The sequence below is a fragment of the Stenella coeruleoalba genome (assembly GCF_951394435.1).
Source record: "Stenella coeruleoalba genome assembly, chromosome: 3".
Lineage (NCBI taxonomy): Eukaryota > Metazoa > Chordata > Mammalia > Artiodactyla > Delphinidae > Stenella > Stenella coeruleoalba.
Window position 1 is genome coordinate 105,044,405 of NC_137148.1, and position 12,370 is coordinate 105,056,774.

The window sequence follows — 12,370 nt, forward strand, 5'->3', positions numbered from 1 at the left end:
GGTGGCAGGAACTTTTCTGTGAGGAAACAAGCTCAGTGACTTCCCCAAGGTACCGAAACTAGTTAGTGATAAAATCAGGACTCAAACCAAAGACTTTTCTCAGGCCAGTACTCTGCATGACATCCAGAAAAAGGAAAATAAAACGGGGAGAGAAAGGTACAAAATAAAATTTCTATTATTAGAAGATATAATAACATATAATCTTCATCACCTATAAAAAGCAGTAATACTGAGTGTGAAAAAGCTATTGACAAGCAGCAAAAACGAGACCATTTGGATCTAACAAAACTCTAGTAAAACTTACCATGTTTTTATATAAATATTTTAGAAATCACCATAACAATTTCAAATGTATCAAGAAAGCACAAGAACTATTAGAAATGGACTTTGACACAGTTTCAACATTTTTTTGATTAGCTCTCCCTTTATAATCATTAAAAGTGGCATGAGTCATCACAAAAAACCGAAAAGCTTTTTGAGCTGAAGCCTAATGGAACAGTACTTAGCTAGATAGCGTTGAGAGATATGTCCCACATGGAGGAAAAAAAAGAAAAACATATAGTCTTCCTCTTCTTTCCTATGGTAACCCTTGCTTTTAGGTTTTAATAATTTAAGAAATTCCAGTAAAGATGGGATCTGTGGAACATTGTTTCAATCAGGAAAAAAGAAATCCATAATAAAAAGCCCAGATATTTGGAAAATATTTTCAGCTGTTCCAAAAGATACTTAACTGAGGAAAAGCATTGTTTCTAGGGCAAAATATTTCACAGTACAAACAGCTTTCTGGAGAAATCTCAGAGTAAGATGCCATTAGATGACAGGGTGAAATGTGTCTGCTTGCATCAGGCAGTGTAGTGAAAAGATACAGACCTAGATTTGAGTCCTGACATCATTGCTAAGTAGCTGTGTTACCTTGGGTGAGACCTTATCAGCCTCAGTTTCCTCGGCCAATAAAAAGGTAATCTATAGCTTGCATTGTTTTGCCAGGTTAAGAGTAATTATGTAATAAAATGTTAGTGCATGGTAGTAATTATGAGAATTTCATTATTTTAATTTGGAATTGAAATTTTCTTCTGGTTTTTGTAGAATCTGGAGGTGAACTGGACATTGTAGTGACCTCAAATAAAGAAGTAAAAGTTGCCGCTGTCCGAGATGCCTTCCAGGAGGTCTTTGGCTTAGCTGTGGTGATAGGGGAAGCTGGGCAGTCCAGCATTGCCCCACAACCAGTGGGCTATGCAGCTGGATTAAAAGTGAGTAATAGAGCATCTTTTTCGGGATATAGTAGCTGGCAGTTCATTTTTTAAAATTTCTGATGATAATCCTGTGGTCTGTATGGAGCTTTTGGGTTTTTACATACTGAAATATTGATTTGGTTTTCAATTAGACAATTCTGTAGTGTTAGGAAGATACAGTGGAGTTTTAATTTAAAGAAACCTAAAGTAGGTTTTGATTATCGGGGGAGGGGAGGAACCACATGCCAAGAGCACAGAAAGAGAGCAGTTTTAGTCCTGAAAGAGATCTTCTTAACCCAGTATTAACGTTTAAATCCATTACTGAAATTATAATATCCCTTGAATCCCGTAAGCTTTTTATTACTATCACTATTCATAATACTTTACACTTTATGTATTTCTTCATGGTTTATGGGATTCTCATATATTTGGAAGTTTCCAGAGTAGTAATGGGGTTCTAGTAAGCAGGTTGTAAATACACCTGACAAAGTCCCCCTTTTCCCTTGTATTTTCCGTTACGGAAAAACCCGAACGAACCTTTTGGCCAAGCCAGTACTTGATGAGGGGACTCGGCGCTCATCCAGAAAGTTTTCTTAACTTACTTTCTTTGAGTCTTCCCTTTCCCTGTCCTTTTAACTACCTTGCCTAAGAGACCTGACTAGCTGGCATATTATAGGCACAAAGCCTGTATATAACCAGAGTGTGCCAAGGTCTCATCAGCATATAGAGACCTATTAAATTACATTACCAGTAGTAATGCACTTACCAAAGGAAGACACTGCCATAGTTTTTGGTCGTGAGGGAAGAAGACCTTGTGATTAAGTCTATAGATACCTATATAATCCCTACGTAATAGTGGCAGATAATAGAATGGCTTATTTTGAAAACAAATTTCACACACTTGCATACTCACACCACCACTTGAATATTGTACACTTTGTCTTCTGGACTGTTACCATTAAAAAATTTGTCACATACACAAGCCAATCCCATTACCATAGTAGACCTGGCCCCCTCTTGCGTGCTAAGTGCTAAAGTTCCAAGAGTTTTGCCCTCCCTCTCATACACTTTTTACCATCAGTCTACAAACACGCAAAAACAAATGAACAGTTCATCAGCATGTAAACACTGCTCCCACCTTAAAAAACAAAAAGAAACTAAAGAAAACCTTAACAAATTTTTTTACCTTACTTTCCCCATCACCTCCAACCCTAGGTTTTCACTTCGTTTTGCAGCAAAACTTGCAGAGAGTTGCCAGGAGTTTTATCTCTAGTTCTTGTCTTCAGTCTTTTACACCCACCCCAGCCAGGCTCTCACCCTCACCCCTCCACCGAGAATGCTTTCAAGGTCGCCAATGTTGTGCATCTTGTTTGACCTACCACTGGCTTTGAGACTCCTCTGTAATGTCTTTTACGCTTGCCTTTGGGGATGCCACACTTGGTTTCTTCCCTGCCTCACAAATTCCTCCGTGCTTCCTTTGCTGGCTCCTTTTCTCCCCAACCTCGTTATGGTCTCCTTCCCTTCATCTACCTTCACTCAGTGATCTCAGCCAGTCCCACGGCTTTGAATACCAGCTGTGTGCTGACAGTTTCGAGTTTGTATCTCCAGCAGAGACCTCTCATGTAAACTAGGTTAATATAAAAGTTGCCTTTTTAATACCTTTACTTGAATGTCTCAAACTTATCATGTCTAGTACTCAACTGCTTTTCTTTCCTTCCAACCTGTCCCCCGCCGCAGCTTTCTCCATCTCAGTTGATGACGGCTCTGTCCTTCGGTTTTCTCAGTTGAGAAACCTTGGAGTCATCCTTGACATCTCTCGTTATCCATGTCCAGTTCATCAAGAAATCTTGTTCACTGTACCTTCAGAATACATCCAGCCTCTGACTGCTTGTCACTGTCTCCATTGCTCCCACCCTGGGTGAAGCCACCACAAAGCCTTGTTGGAATCTTGGGTTCACCTCCTAACAGGTCATCCCATTTCTACCCTTGTGGCCCTATATGTTATCCTCAACAGAGTAGCCACGGTAATTCTTTCAACACACAAGATCAAACCATTTCACTATGCTTTTCAGAACTTTATATTTCACTGAGTGTAAAATCCAAATTCCTTACCAAGGCTTCCACAGCCCCATGTGGCCTGGCTGAACTGGCCTTCTGTTTTGTTTTTTTTTTTAAATTGAAGTATAGTTGATTTTCAGTGTTTCACATGTACAGCAGAGTGATTCAGTTATATCATATATATATATATATATATACACACACACATATATGTGTGTATATATATCCTTTCTCAGATTCTTTTGCTTTATAGGTTATTACAGGATACTGAGTATAGTTCCTTGTTGTACAACAGTAGTTCCTTGTACAACAGTTGGTCCTTGTTGTTTATCTTTTATATGTAGTAGTGTGTATCTGTTAATCTCAAATTCCTAATTTATACCCCCACCCTTTTTCCTTTGGTAACTATAAGTTTATTTTCTATGTCTGTGAGTCTATTTCTGTTTTGTAAATAAGTTCATTTGTACTATCTTTCTAGATTCCACGTATAAGTAATATCATAAAATATTTGTCTTTCTCTGATTTACTTAGTGTGATAATCTTTAGGTCCGTCCATGTCGCTGCAAATGGCATGATTTCACTCTTTTTTATGGCTGAGTAATATTCCATTGTATATACACACCACATCTTCTTTATCCATTCATCTGTCGATGGACACTTCGTTTGCTTCCATGAGCTGACTATTATAAATAGTGCTGCTATGAACAGTGGGGTGTGTGTATCTTTTTGAACTAGAGTTTTCATCTTTTCCAGGTATGTGCCCAGGAGTGGGACTGCTGGATCATATGGCAGCTCTATTTTTGATTTTTAGGAAACCTCCATGCTGTTCTCCACAGTGGCTGCACCAGCGGCCTTCTGCTTTTCTCTGGTCTTCCCCCTTGCTCACTCCATGCCAGCCACATTGGCCTCCTTGCAGGTCTTTGCGCTTGTCTGACAGGCTGCTCTCTTCTCACAGCCTTTTAACAGCTCTCTCTGAGCCACTCTTTCCTCAGTTATCTACTTGGTTGAGTCCCTGACCTCCTTCAAGTCTTCACTAAAATCTTCCCTCCACAGTGGGGCCTGTCCTGACCGCCCTGTTCAGTACTGCAGTCTGCACATACCTGCCCTGCACTCCTGATCTCTCTAGCCCTCCTCTGATCTTTCTCCTATAGCAGCCAGCATCTTCTGATTTACCATATAATTTACGTTGATGTTATTTTTATTTTTTAATACTTTTTTCCCACTAGAATTAAGTTCTACAAGAGCAGAGATCTTTGTTCCGTTTACAGATATAAACTTTTAGAATAGTGCTTCATGTTCTTTAAAATGAATATCTAGCAGTCCTATTGAGATATATTGGTATAAAACCCCAAACAACAGAATTTAAAGTGCTAGGGTAAACTTTTTAAATTAATAATTTATTTCCTCAAGTAAGCAGTCTAATGCAGAAGAAGTTTTCACTCTGGGATCTGTTTTGAATTTTGGTTTAACAACATGTCAGCCATATGAGAATAGAGATTTTTCCCCTTAACAGAGCTCTAGCTGCCCACCTGTTGCTATACTTTGATAGTACCTTTACCATCAAACAGTGGTCTTCAGACTTGTGCATAAGTACCTCTGGTGACATGCAAAGATTTTACAAGGTCCAGGTAGACCCAGATAGTTTTCAGGAACTCAGCTTCTCCTTCCTCAACTTCCGTATGTATGCTTTCCTAAAATTTTCTGCCTGAATACATACTTGTAATGGAGGCAACGTGCCATCTCCTTTCTCATCTCCTCTTCATAAGCTCTGACCTCTCCCATTAGAAAATAAAGATATACCGCTCACCCACTGATTGCCTCGGAACCTAAAATCCTCCAGAGTGTCATACGAAGGGACAATTCAAAATAATGTTTTAGATGTTAAGAATGCAAATGACATAATGACTCGGTAAAATCTTCTTGCAAGTCCTGTGGTTTCTATTTGTTCTCAAAAAAACTGATAGGGTTGTCATTCATAATTTCTGATGATAGATCACCACATGATTTTTGGAACATAACTCAAAATTTATGGTTTTTAAAACATGAGTCTTAAATATTTTATGTTAAATATCATTGCATAAAAGACACTTCAGATCGGTATAAACTGAACTTGAAAGGCTGATGGAGATTTTTTTCTGTTAGAAAATCTTATTTTCTGAATATTAATAGTTCAGTTTATATTGTGATTTTATTAGTATTTGACAGATTTGTTTTAGTATTGGTTTTTGCCCTTCAAATTTAGAAAAGTGTTCCTTTTCCACAATCTTTAATACAAGCTTAAAATTAAAGTTAATTGAAACTGATATATATAGGAAAGTGATTTGTAATTTTCCCAGCTGTTTGTTTTTTTTCAGAAGCAGTAGAGGGAACTAACAAAAAGAAAGTAATGTAGAATATTAAAATTTCAACCCAGATTTTTTTCTCCCCATCAGATTTTATTTGAAGTGAATGTCTTTTTTGACTAAACTTAAGTTTTCCTTTAAACATATGAAATTGTTTAAGGAAATAAATCAGCTGTAATTAAAGTTAGGAAGCTTCTGAAACTTCTCCAATGCCAAGTATTAATTTTACTGAAAAGCCAATTATATTTCTGACCATTGTTTTATAGCTTATAGTCAAGAAGAATGTAGTTAATATCTGTGAGAATTTTTGAAGAAGCGTGGAATTTTGATTATCTGAACCAAGTTGCTTAGTATAAGCTCTCAGAGTACAGTATAAGCTCTAGAGGCATTTCTGCATCTTACTTCAGTTCTGAGACAGTTACTTCAGTGTGGCCTCTAAACTACCTAATTTTTGGTACCCTGCACTGCTGAAAAATAAAGTTTAAAATTCCCTTCTCAAAACATTGGTAGTGACTAATATCAAAGTGTCTCTGTGACGCCAAAAGATGCCACACTTAAGTAATGTTGTAGTCAGAGGAGGAAAGAGGCTGATTTACGCCCTCTTCATTTTCTCTTCTGGATTCCATAAAAACAAGCATTACACTTGTCTACCTAACTCATTATCCTATCTTTATAGGTGCTAATTAATTTCAGTTCAGTATTTTGTGAACCCTATGACGTATAAAGCCCTGTGCTGTAGGATTGTAAAAAATGAACCAACTTAGTTTCTGCTTCCTGGGAGCATAGAATCTAGGAATATTTTGTCGTAGTGTGTAGCTGAGATAGCACCTTTGAAGAGTTGCGAATGAATCTCTAAACATCCCACTAATCCCCTAATAGTTTTTTACTGAATTAACATTTATTTAAACTTCTTTATAGTAAAAATTAGACATAACTACCTTTTGGGAGGAGGGAATTATTTTACTTTTCGGAACAGATTTACATTATCCAGTACAAAGAATTAGGTTCATCTTAGCTATTGTATTTTCTTTCAGATTCAACAGTGACCTCCTCGTGCACTATTAGATTTGGTGATGCCATATTTACACTCTTTAGATTCCTAATATTAGCCATATAGGCCTTCAGAAGCCCTTAGTTTTTCCCTTGTTCACTTTTTCATGTAGTAAGTTCTCACTGGCTGCCTATTAGGTTAGACACTATGCTAGGTACCAGAGATACAAGAGTAAGCAAAAATACAGCTTGACTTTATTGTAGTTTAACTCATATATTCTTTCATCTTTCATGTTTATAAGCTAATGACAGATTGGCCTACATGTTCTCATGCAGTTGTCACTTATTTATTTATCTGAAATAAATTAAGTTGTCTCTAGAAGTATCTTAGCTTTCTTCCTTTTCATTTGAAGAAGAATTGACCCCTTAATCTCATTCACTGCTTAGCTCTGCTGTTCATGATAAAAATAGGGGTATTATCCATGACTAGTTTTATTCAGAAATAGCTTTATCTTGCTTTTTGAACACATTCTCATCATATCATTCATGATCACTTTTATGAAGTGATTCAAATAGAAGTAGTAAACAACAACCTTGTCCTCATTAATCCAGCTTTTAGTTTTCTGCCATAAGTATATATTTAATTCATGATTTTGAGTTATCTATATAGTGTTCTCAGCCCCTCAATTTTGTTTCATAAATGGTACTAATTTTCTTGAATAAGCTTTGATGTAATGCATACATTTGAAGTTAAAATAACTTATTTTGGTGCAAACTTTAAAGGCTATATATAAAAGGAATCAGAAGAAAGAGAAAAAACATATTTGCTATTGATATGATTGCCTGCCTAGAAAAATTCAAGAGAGAATCAACTAAAAAACTACTAGAACTGATAAATGATTTTTATTTAGTAAGATGGCCTCTTGCCAGATCAACATTAAAAAGCACAGTTTCCTTTTATTAGTAATAACCAATTAGAACATGTAATATAAAAATTATCCATTTCATGATAGCAACCAAAATAATAATGCATAATGCATATAGGAATAATTTGGAAGATGCACTGCAGACTCTTAATACTGAGGGGAATACAGTGGGGCTTTTTCACTTTTTACCCTCTGTGCTTCTGTATTGTTTTCATGTTTACAATGAGTATATATGTGTGTTTCTGTATTGTTTTCATGTTTACAGTGAGTATATATGTGTTTGTGTATAAATGTATATTACTTATACAGTCATAAATTAGTATGTTTAAAACCGAATAATTTAAAATAGTTTCTAATGTACACTGTTTCAGGGTGCCCAGGAACGGATAGATAGCTTGCGTCGAACTGGAGTGATCCATGAAAAACAGACGGCTGTGTCAGTAGAAAACTTCATTGCAGAATTGCTTCCTGACAAGTAAGAGGATTTTTTTTTAACATAGGTATAATTTTTTTAGAAAATTTACAAGACAAAATCTATTCTCTTAGCAGCTTTCAAATGTACAAAAAGTATTATTAACTATAGTCACCATGCTGTACATTATATTCTCATGTCAACTGGAAGTTTGTACCTTTTAATCCCCTTTATCCATTTTACTCCCCCTCCCACCCCTGCCTCTGCATCCACCAATCTCTCCTTTGTATCTGTGAGTTTGCTTTCCCCCCCACATGTGAGATCATACAGTATTTGTCTTTCTCTATTTGACTTTTCGGTTAGCTTAATGACTTCAGTGTCCATACACGTTGCTGCAAATGGCAAGGTTTTCCTTCCTTTTCAATGGAATAATATTTCATTGTATATATACGTACATATTTATGTGTGTGTGTATAAATCACATTTTCTTTATCATCAGCAGACATTTAAGTTGCTTCCATGCCTCGGTTGTTGGAAATAATGCTGTAGTGAACAGGGGGATGCATATGTCTTGTTGAGTTAGTATTTTCGTTTCCTTTGGATAAATACCCAGAAGTGAACTTTATGGATTATTTGGTAGTTCAGTTTGTGAGGAACCTCCATACTGTTTTCCATAGTGGTTGTACCAATTTACAGTCCCACCAACAGTGCACAAGGGTTCCCTTTTCTCCACCTCTTCGTGAACACTTATTTCTTGTTTTTTGATAATAGCCATTCTAACAGTGTGAGGTGTTATCTTATTGTGGTTTTGATTAGCATTTCCCTGGAGGATTAGTGATGTTGAGCACCTTTTCACGTATGGCCATCTGTATGTCTTCTTTGGAAAAGGAGGCTAATCAGATCTTCTCCTCATTTTTTTATTGGATTGTTTGGTTTTTGCTGTTGATTAGTATGAGTTCTTTATATATTTTGGATATTAGCCCCATATCAGATATATGATTTGCAGGTATTGTCTGTCATTTGGTAGGTTTCCTTTTCATTTTGTTGATAGTTTCCTTTGCTGTGCAGAAACTTTTTAGTTTTATGTAGTCCCACTTGTTTTTGATTTTGTTGCATTTGCTTTCGGTGTCAAACCCAGAAAACATCATTGCCACAACAGATATCAAGGAGCTTACTGCCTATGTTTTCTTCTAGTTTTTTATGGTTTCAGATGCTATGCTCAAGTATTTAATCCATTTTGATTAATTTTTATCTCTGGTGTGAAATTGTGGTCCAGTTTTCTCAACACCATTTATTGAAGAGACTGTCCTTTCCCTATTGTATATTCCTGGCTGTTTTGTCATAAACTAATTGGCCATAAATGCATGGGTTTATTTCTGGGCTCTATTGCATTGATCTGTATTTTTGTTTTTTATGCAAGTACCATACTGTTTTGATTACTGTTGCTACGTATTATAATTTGACATCAGGGAGCATATTGCCTCCAGCTTTGCTCTGCTTTCTCAAGATTTGCTTTGGCTATTCAGGGTCTTGTGGTTGCATACAAATTTTAGGATTGTTTGTTCTATTTCTGTGGAAAATACTGGAATTTTGATAGGGATTGCACTGAGTCTGTAGCTTCCTTTGGGTAATAGGAACATTTTAACAATGTTCATTCTGCTAGTCCATGGGCATGGAATATATTTCCATTTATTTGTGTCTTCTTTAGTTTCTTTCATCAATGTCTTACAGTTTTCAGAGTAGACATCTCTCACCTACTTGGTTAAATATATTCCTAACTAACTATTTTATTCTTTTTGATCTAATTGTAAATGGTATTTAAAATTTTTTTCTTCTGATAGTTTGCTATTAGTGTATAGAAATACAAGAAATTTTGGGGTATTGAATTTGTATCCTGCAACTTTACTGAATTTACTAGTTTTAACAGTTTTTTGGTGGTAGCTTTAGGTTTTTCTATATATAATATGTCATGTGCAAATAGTGACCGTTTTACTTCTTCCTTTCTGATTTGGATGCATTTTTTTTGTTGCCTAATTACTCTGACTAGGACTTCCAATACCATGCTGAATGAAAGTGGGAAGAGCGGGCATTCTTGTCTTGATCTTAGAGGTAAAAGCTTTTTAGCTTTTCACTGTTGAGTATATTAGCTATGGGCTTGCCATAGATGACTTAGATTATGTTGAGGTATGTTCCTTCTGTATCCACTCTGTTGAGAGTTTTTGTCATTAATGGGTGTCGAATTTTGTCCAATACTTTTTATAGCTCTGTTGACATGACTGTATGATTTTATCTTTCATTTTGTTAATGTGGTGTAGCACATTGATTTATTGGCACATTCTGAACCATCCTTGCATCCCTGGCCCACTTGATTATGGTATAGATCCTTTTAATGCATTGTAGAATCTGGTTTGCTAGTATTTCACTGAGGATTTTTACATCTCTGTTTTTCAGGGATATTGGGCCTTTAATTTTCTTCTGTGTAGTGTCCTTGTCTGGGTTTGGTATCAGGGTAATGCTGGCCTTGTAATGGAAGAGTTTGAGAAGGATTGGTATTAATTCTTCTCTAAATCTTTGGTAGAATTCACCAGTGACACCATCTGGTTCTGGACTTTTGTGTGTTGGGAGGTTTTTGATTACTGATTCGGTCTCCTTACAAGTAATCCATTTGTTAAGATTTTCTGTTTCTTTTGATTCAGGTTGTGTGTTTTTAGGAATTTATGCATTTCTTCTAGGTTGTCCAGTTTGTTGGCGTATAATGGTTCAGTAAGAGGCTTATTATGTTTCTCTTAGGAGCAAAATATGATTGCTTACACTGAACATCTAGTAAAAAAATGTATCCTATTTTAGACCCAGAGACAAAATTACGTTCTGGTCTAGCTCTGTCATCTAACTAGCTGTGTGACCTGTGTAGCTCAGCTCACCTTTCTGCTCGTTTCTCCTTTTTAATTATAAAATGGACATTGTGTTCCCTGCATGCTAAGATTGTGTTAATAATCAATTATATATGATACAGTGATTTAGTTATTGGCTTGGATGTTGACCTCCAGTAACAATCATTTACACAGTCATTCAGAGTAATGGAAGGTATGGCAAGAGGGCCTGGAGGCAGTCACTAGGTTTGAGTTCTGTTGAACACTACCTCATCTAGTTTGGAAAAACCCTCCAGCAACATAATTCATCTTTTTTTTTTTTAAATATCTTTTCACACTGATAGGTATCACCAAACACCTGTCAGTAGAGGAACATATTTTTTTATTTTTTAAATTCTTGGCTGCATTGGGTCTTCGTTGCTGCACGTGGGCTGTACATAAAATGCTATGTACATTTTCAATGGAATTAACTTGATGTGGAGATGGTGTCAGGTAAGATCCGTGAATGATTGGGACTTGAGCTGAATTTTGAAGAGTAGGTAAAATTTGGTTAAGTAGAAAAGAATAGCTAGGACATTCTGCATGGAGGAGAAGTGTGACGATGATTAAGATGTATTCAGGGGTCAGTGATTTTATCAGATAGGAAATCGGAAATCAGAAAGTAGCTGGAAGAGCTTTGATTGCTAGGTTGGGAAGTTTGAACTTTCTATGTAAGCACCAAGCAACCATCCAGTGATGATGAATATTAAAAGGTTACCAGAGGGGGAAACTGAAATATTCATTTAAGGGCTACCTTAGAGATTCCATTGTGCCTTTTTCCACGTATTATGTTTTAATAAAAATTATGACTTTGATAATACTGAACTACTTTCAATACCATTTACCCCCTTCATCTTTTGCAGTATTAAGTATCTTAATTGTGTATATATTTTAAACTCCTAAGATATTAGTATAGTTCTGTACACTCTATTCACTTATATTTATTCTCTGAATTCTTGCCTGCATTTTTGGTTTTTCTGTCTGGGATCATTGTCATTCTGCCTAAAGAGCATCCTTTGGTACTATATACATTGTGATGGAAGACCTTAGCCAGGAGTTCTCTCAGCTTTTGTCTGAAAGTGCCTTTAAAGCACCTTTATTTTCACAGGGTGTTTTTTTCTGGATGTAGAAGTCTGGATTGGCAGATCTTTTCTTTCAGTACTTTAAAGATGCTGTTGTACTGTTTTCTGGCTTCCATCATTTCTGTTACATCAGCTATCCAGCTTGTTTCTGTGAAAAGAATGTATTGTTTAGCTGCATTTAGGATTTTTTCTGTCATTTTATTTTTGCAGTTTTGTATGGTAGGTACAGGGGTGTGTGTTTGCTTAGGTATTGAATTTTTGTGGATTCCCTGAGCTTGATTCTTTCTTTCATTGGATTTTATGTCTTTCATCAGTTTTGGAAAGTCCTTGGCCATTGGATCTTCAGAATTAGCTTCTGGCCCATTTTCTCTCTTCTCTTTCTAGGACTATAATTACATGCTTGTTCACCTTCTGACTGT

General features: G+C 36.1%; 1 protein-coding gene across 2 annotated transcripts in view; it reads left to right on the plus strand.

Annotated features, from left to right (window-relative positions):
- Window positions 1–12,370, plus strand: part of PRRC1 (proline rich coiled-coil 1) — a 43,655-nt gene that overhangs the window by 12,466 nt on the left and 18,819 nt on the right. For both annotated transcript variants that reach the window (XM_079916978.1, XM_079916979.1), the window contains 2 exons: window positions 1,087–1,250; window positions 7,920–8,023. In XM_079916978.1, the coding sequence (XP_079773104.1) occupies window positions 1,087–1,250; window positions 7,920–8,023 (268 nt within the window). The remainder of the gene's footprint in view (window positions 1–1,086; window positions 1,251–7,919; window positions 8,024–12,370) is intronic.